This window comes from Pygoscelis adeliae, unplaced genomic scaffold (genome assembly GCF_000699105.1).
Source record: "Pygoscelis adeliae isolate BGI_AS28 unplaced genomic scaffold, ASM69910v1 Scaffold390, whole genome shotgun sequence".
Lineage (NCBI taxonomy): Eukaryota > Metazoa > Chordata > Aves > Sphenisciformes > Spheniscidae > Pygoscelis > Pygoscelis adeliae.
In genome coordinates, this window is record NW_008823921.1 from 64,766 (window position 1) to 72,128 (window position 7,363).

Sequence of the window (7,363 nt, forward strand, 5' to 3'; positions counted from 1 at the left end):
ACGCCTGCTCCCGCCGGTGCAACGGGCCAGCATCCACCACCCCTTGGTCCCCCAAAGCCCACCCCACCCCACGTCTTCTGCCGCTCCCTGGCGATGGTTAAGTCATCCTCTGCGGCTGCAGAAGGGCGTCCGTCTCGCATCCCACCCGATGTCCAGCCTGCCTGGGGGATGGCGTAGAGGAGAGCGAGCCTTTGGCAGAGGTGCTCAGGGAGGTGAAAGGAGAGGTTGGGGCATCACCTCAGGGAGGTGGAGGTGGGAGGAGCAGCCACCAGCTGGTACCTCAATCCTGCCCGGCTCTGCCTTCCTTTGCCCCTGTGCCATCGCTGGGAACGTGAGCTAGGGTTTTGCCATGAAACCTCTGCTGAGCGGAATTGGGTTTTTTCTCCTTTTTCTTGAATCAAGGCGAGTTTCCCCTTTAAAAAGAGAAGAGAAAAAGCAGAACATCCCTGGTGCAATGCTGAGGGCTGACCCCGCAAACTCCCTTCCCAGAGGCATCAGAGCGCAGGGGACGGTGTCTGGAGCCGCCGTGCCCTGGGGCAGGTTCTTCTTGGCCATGCTGGTGGCCAGGAGACCCGGGTGGCCGTCACCGGGTGCCTCTTCTCAGGATGGCTTGTGGTGGTCAGAGCATCTCCCTGTGCCCCTGGTACCAGCCTCAGCCCCTGTCCCATGCCCAGCCGGGTCCAGCTGCCCCACGTGCCGTTCGGCATCCATGCGTAGCCCATCCCCCTGGGCCGGGCGTCCTGGAAACCCCCAGTGCCCTTGGGACCGCCGATAACCCCTCTGCCCCCACAGGAACTCCCTTAATAATTACCTAATGTCCTCTGGAAGGGGAGGCAGAGCTCAGGGCTGCGTGCCGGGGGCGGGGGTGCTGGCTGTGCACCCTCGGGAGCCATCGGAGCAGCTAGTGGTCCCGCTCTTCTCGCTGGCCGGGGAGGTCCTCTCTGCTCCCTGCCTGGGCTCTCCCACGCCAGGCTCCACTGGATGGTATGATCCCCGATCAGGTGCTCTGAAGGCAGGATTAGACCCTCCCTGTATCCCTGGGGAGATGCCACAGAGGTGAGGGAGCTGTGAAGCAGGTTGAGGGAGGCAACCACTACATCCCCTTCACCTCTTGCATGGGACGAGGCGGGAGCTGGTGCCGTGGTGGGTAGGATGGGGCTCGCGCATCTCCAGGCCAAGTTGCCCTCACACCCTGCACTGCAGCTCCCCGAAACACCTCCGCCCATGGACCCTGGGGTGCAGGGACACCTGAGGCTGGTGAGGACCAGGGGAAATGGGGGACATTCTTCTCAGGTCAAAGATGCTCCTCGCCTGCATCCTTCAAAAAAAGGTCAAGGATCCCCCTCGCCTGCATCCTTCGTCCCCCGTGCCAGGCAGCATGGCTCCCACCCCACCATGCTTGTGGGGTCCCGCAGCCACAGCACAGCCCGGGTCCAGGTCCCAGACCAGCGCAGGGCAGGCATCTACAGGGACTTTAGGCCACAAAGCAGTTCGTGGTGTCCTTGGGGGAAGCCTTCCATGGGACACGTAGCAGACAGTGCCTGCAGCAGCACTGAATGTCCACGCTGTCCCCAGCCGTGCATCACGGGCCAGTCCAGGACCCGCTGGGGCCGTGGGATTCGTCACCCAGTGCTCCCATCCCACCAGGCTCACAGCCACTGTCTTCTGCAGTCCCTTCACCTCTTGTCATCGCCCTCGGGGTCAGCGCTTGGCACCAGGAGCCGGCACTCGGCTCCTGCACACCGGCTGGGGGGGCTCTCCACGGCGTGTACCCACAGGCACAGGCACACATACCGGGCTGGCACCGGGATGGGTGTCCCATCCCTGCCAGGAATCCCAGAGGCAGACCAGGTGCCCCAGGGATGGTCCCCCTCCATTGAGGGAGCCCCGGTCGCACATGTCAGACTGCGAACTTGCTTAAAACCGCACTGTGTTTACCGTACGCGCTATTTGCACTGAATTCCCACAGGATATGGTTCCGCTCGGCACCGAACCATTTCAGAGACCTTGCTCAGCCTGTCAGGAGGGTTTAAAGTTCAGGAAAACAGTGCGTGGGCCTCGGGTGCCAGCACCGGGATGACTTTCACCTCCCTGAGCACGCTGTCCATCCCCGAGCTGCCAGGGGATGCGGTAGGGCTGGGCAGCCCCGAGCAGCACCGACTCCTTCCCCCAGGCTGCAGCGAGGAGAGGAGGGTGAAAATCCCGCCAGGCAGGGGGGAATAATCCAGGATGCTTCGTGCTGGCGGGGATGGGCAGGTTTGGGCCGAGGGTGGCAGCTCTGGGGGTCACCCCATGAGAAAGGCAGCTCAGGGGGTCCCTGAGGATGCGTTTTTAGTGCCGCTTCCATGCTCACCCCGCATCTCGGCTCCGAGCGCCCTCGCTCCTGCGCAGAGCAGGCTGTTCTCCAGGGATGCTGCTCCAGCGGGTCCCCAGGTATCCCTGGCCGGGCAGCCCCCAGGGAAGCCCTGCCTGGGGGGCCAGGGGAAGCGCCGGGCTGGGCAGCCCCACGGGGCCAGTGGGACGGGGTCTGTAGCTGGCTCTGCTCTCCCTCTGCGGTGCCACCAGTGCCCGGGTGTCTCGGGAACCAGCTAGAAGCAAAGTTGGACAAGCCGGACGTGGTGAACTGGATGTGCTACCGCAAAACGGAGGACTATTTCACCATCTGGCTCAACCTCAACACTTTCCTGCCGGTGGGAGTTGACTGCTGGATCGATAACACCAGGTACCGCACACCCCCATGCCGGGAGCTCCCCGGGGAAATGACCTACCAGGGATCTCCCTCACCTCTCCTCCCCCTCGGCCATGACCTAGCACACACGGAAAACCACGGGAGCACCATGGGACTGTTTGGGAACACAGCTGGCTGGCTCCCGCTCCGGGCGCCCGTCCCTTTGCCATGTCCTGGCACGTGCTCGTGCCAGCCAGACCGTCCTCAGCACCCGCTGGAGATGCTGCCACCCTTGCGGGCGAGGGGACTGCCGCAGCCCGCTCCATTGGAGCCTCCTGCCCCGAGATGCTGGGCGATTGGCATGGGTGCTGGCTTGGCACCAGTCCACCTCCCCATCCACACAAGACTTGGAAAGAGCCACCCAGGTCCAAGCTGCCACCCAGTGATCGCCACCCCATCCCTTGGGGATATAGTTCTTCTTGCTACTTTCTGTCCTGTCCCTGCAGGGTGGTGTACAACCGAACCTCTCGGAAAATGACCAATGCCCCAGGGGTGCACATCCGCGTGCCTGGCTTCGGCAAGACCTATTCTGTGGAATACCTGGATCAGAGCAAGCTGGCAGGTGAGAGGAGGAGAGGCGCAGGGTGTCCGAGGCTCCCACGCGCTCCCTGCAAGTGGAGAGGGGTCTCCGGGTCTCCAGGGGGGACTGGTTCTGCAGAGAGCCCAGGTCACCTGGGACTGAGGGACGTTGGCCTCGGGGACACGCTCCCTTCGAGTGCCAGCGGGGACCACCCTACCCTTGAGCCCAGCGCACGTGGGACGCATGGAGCCACTACCTCTGGCTGGAGCCAACCAGATACAGGGAGTGCCAGCGGGGACGACCCCACCCTTGAGCCCAGCGCACGTGGGACGCATGGAGCCACTACCTCTGGCTGGAGCCACCAAGATACAGGGCTTACCAGAGGACATTTTGGCCATGACCAGGACCAGGGTGGAAAAAGGTTGACAGGAGAAGACCACAGACCTAATTCCCACCTGTTCTCTCTGTCCATAGGTTACCTGCACACCCTGGTGCAGAACCTGGTGAACAACGGCTACGTGAGGGACCAGACGGTTCGGGCAGCCCCCTACGACTGGAGGGTCGGGCCCCGTAAGTTTGGGGTTTGTGGCCATGCAGGGAGGGAAGCAGGATGGCTCTCATGGGCTGGGTGAGCCAGCTGGTGCAGAGGAACCCCTGGACAGGGACGGCTGCCCATGGTGGTGGTCGCTCAGCCATTCGTGGTGCCCTCATGTGAATGCATGGTGGCACTTGTGACCTCTGCGGCCACACTTCTCTCTGGTCGGGGCTCCTAGGGTCAGCCCTGGAGCCCTGCGGCCGTGAGTGAGGTGGCCAAGAGCTGGTGCCCCTCTTGTCCACAGAGGAGCAGCCCGAATATTTCCAGAACCTGAAGGCACTCATCGAGGAGATGCACGATGAGTACCAGCGACGCGTCTTCCTCATCGCACACAGCATGGGCAACCTGAACATCCTCTACTTCTTGCTACAGCAGACGCAAGCCTGGAAAGATCAGTACATCGGGGGTTTCATCTCCCTGGGTGCCCCCTGGGGAGGGTCCGTCAAGCCCCTGCGTGTCCTGGCGTCCGGTGGGTGACTCCTTGTGTGCAGCCCCCTCTTTGCTTTCTTTCCCTCCTGCAGAAATGGAAGGGTGGTGGCAGGCAGGGAAAGGACACAGCGGTGGAAGAGGTGGGGGACAGACGGCCGAGGGGTCTGTGGAGGCAGCACTCGTGCTCTGGTGCTGATGCTGCTGCATCCCGCTGCATCCCGCGGTGCAGAAAGCACCACGGAGGTTCCTGCCACGGCCCCGACGGCAGGAGAGAGGCCCAGGGCATGCCCTGGAGCTCGCTCTGGTTTCCATGGTTGGGGCTGGTGAGCTTGTGTGTATGGAAAATGGCTGTCAGAAGGGTCCACCTGCAGCCTGGCCATCCCCCTTCCACAGCACCAGCTCTCGCCGGACAGCCTGCAGCACACTCTGCACCGTGCCCAGGGTCGACTCCTGGGCTAGGGGTGCTCCTTGAAAGCCAAAACACGCATCCTGGGCAAGAAAAGGGCTCAGCCAAAAATCTTGGGGCCAGGGAAGCAGTTTGGGGCACGCTCACCCCCTTCTCGCTGCCTCCTCAGACACCTGCGCTGCCTCCAACCGTGCAGGTTGCTGGACCTTCACTCCAAACCGTACAGCCCTTCTGCAGCAGAGGACGTGGAGGTCACCCAAGGGACACTCATGCTTTCCTGCACCACTTCCTTGGATCTCCCCACATCTCAGAGCCCATCCCCCATAAGCTTTGCTGTCTTCAGGCTTTAATCTCCCTTCACCCAGTTCCTCTTTAGTCTCTTTTCAGCCCAGAAAACCACAATCACTTGCCTAATGCTGACAGCCCAGAATATCCACAAGTCACAAGCTGAGCCTCCAAAAATGCATGGAATTAAAATCATGTGCTTGAAGATTTTAACATCTGCCCCCTTGCATCACCCTTAAGTCATCCCCTCATATTTTTCTCTGTTGCCACAAGGGCCCGAGACATTTTTATGGTAATCTGAGATCGTTGCGTGGTCTTAGGGCTCCAGACACACCAAAAATGCCGAGGCTTGCTGGGTGCATGCAGGTTGTCCATCCGTTATCATCGGGCTCAGCTCACTCCTGTCCCTGCAGGCAGGCGTGGAGGTGCCTGGGTTGCAAGGAAAGTCGGGGACTGGGTTGGTCAAGGGCCATCACACGTCCAGGTTTATCTACACTCAGCCCCTTCTAGCAGCTAGAGATGTTATGCCAGAGAGAGGCGTTTGGAAGGTTGCTCCGGCTATCTGCAGCCAGAGGGGTGAGGAGAGGACGTACGGTCGTGGGCAGGGCAGGGCTAAGCAGGGGAAGACGTGAGGTGGAACCATACCCCAGCCAGGAGACAGCTGTGAGTCACTGCTGGACGGGCTGATCCCAGCACAGCCGCCCCAGGGGCACCATTTGCGAGGGTACGTTTTGGTGCTCTTTCTGAGGAGCCCCTGTTTGTCCCGCAGGTGACAATCAGGGCATCCCACTCATGTCCAACATCAAGCTGCGTGAAGAGCAGCGCATGACCACCACCAGCCCCTGGATGTTCCCAACGAGCCTGGCCTGGCCCGAGACCCACGTTTTCATCTCCACACCCACCTACAATTACACCTACCGGGACTACCAACGCTTCTTCACCGACGTCAACTTGGAGGATGGCTGGTACATGTGGGAGGACATGAAGGACTTGCTGAAGGGCTTACCCCCTCCTGGGGTGGACACGTATTGCCTCTATGGCACAGGCTACCCCACTGTGGAGACTTACATATATGACGAGCGTTTCCCTTACGAGGACCCCGTGGACATGATTTATGGCGACGGGGACGACACCGTCAACACACGCAGTTTGGAGTTGTGCAAGCGATGGCGCGACCAGCAAAAGCAGAAGGTGTACGTCCAGGAGCTGCGAGGCGTCGACCACCTTAACATGGTCTTCAGCAACCTGACGCTCAGTTCCATCAACGAAATCCTGCTGGGGAGCCCACAGGAGCAGGGGGAGCCGGGGCAGGTGAGATCCAGCCCAGAGGCAGGGAAGGGGGGGAAGATCCTGCCTGGACAGAAGGTCCTTAAGGAGCCCAAAAAGAACTGAAAGGAATGGGGGCCAGCTTCCCTCCATGCTGGTAGCCACCACAAGCTGCCACGCAGGACTTGGAGCTGAGTATGGAAGGAAAAGGAGCAAGACCGACAACTCAGGTGGATGGGCTGGCACCCACTTCCACAATGATTGGTTTTTCTTTCGGGAACGGCGATTAATTATACTTCAGAGGCTTGTCACTTCCCACTAGCGGGTGGATAATTAACCGCGCTGCCAGCTCATTAACATCACACTTGCGAATTACGGCGTACGCACAAGCCCTCGTCGCTAGCAAGCCATGTTTAGGCACTTTAGAGGCTGTGGAGCCCGCGGTGCCGTAGCCTCTGCTCATTTGGGACAGAGCAACTCGTGTAATGAGTGTGGGCTCTGGCTTACCAGGGCGGTCACGGGAGTGGCACGGGGGTGGCACGGCAGGTACGCCTCGCAAGAGCACCTCTGCCAGCCGCCAGCTTGCAGGCAGCGAGCTAGGCTCCCCGGGCGAGACCAACTCGAAATCAGCAGATTTACAAAATAATAAACACACTTTGCTTCTGAGCGCTGAGCCTGCCTCGTCCTTGCGCAGTGGGTTAGTAAAGCCGTAACCGAAAACAGAGGCGCTCGCTGCCCGGCGGCACCCCAGGAGCCGGGGCTTTGGGAAAAGCCACATGCTGGACGATGCAGCCGGGGCTGGCAACGCAGTCGGGGCTGGCGATGCAACCGGGGCTGGCAGTGTGACTGGGGCTGGCGACGCGATGGGGGTGACAATGCAACCGGGGCTGGCGGTACAACCGGGGCTGGTGACACAGCCGGGGTTGGTGATGCGACCGGGGCCGGCAATGCAGCCAGCCCGGCCATGCAACCGCCTCGGCGATGCAGCTGGGACTGGTGACACAACGAGGGTCGGTGACACAGCCGGGGCTGGCGATGCAACTGGGGTGGCGATGCAACTGGGACTGGCGATGCAACTGGGACTGGCGATACAGCTGGGGTTGGTGACACAGCTGGGGCTGGTGATGCAACTGG

General features: G+C 61.2%; 1 protein-coding gene across 1 annotated transcript in view; it reads left to right on the forward strand.

Annotated features, from left to right (window-relative positions):
- Positions 1-6,734, forward strand: part of LCAT (lecithin-cholesterol acyltransferase) — a 7,605-nt gene extending 871 nt beyond the window's left edge. Inside the window, exons 2-6 of the mRNA XM_009319709.1 lie at positions 2,566-2,722; positions 3,175-3,290; positions 3,723-3,818; positions 4,088-4,312; positions 5,733-6,734. Of these exons, the coding sequence (XP_009317984.1) occupies positions 2,566-2,722; positions 3,175-3,290; positions 3,723-3,818; positions 4,088-4,312; positions 5,733-6,355 (1,217 nt within the window). The 3' untranslated portion in view covers positions 6,356-6,734. The remainder of the gene's footprint in view (positions 1-2,565; positions 2,723-3,174; positions 3,291-3,722; positions 3,819-4,087; positions 4,313-5,732) is intronic.
- The last annotated feature ends 629 nt before the right edge of the window (positions 6,735-7,363 follow it).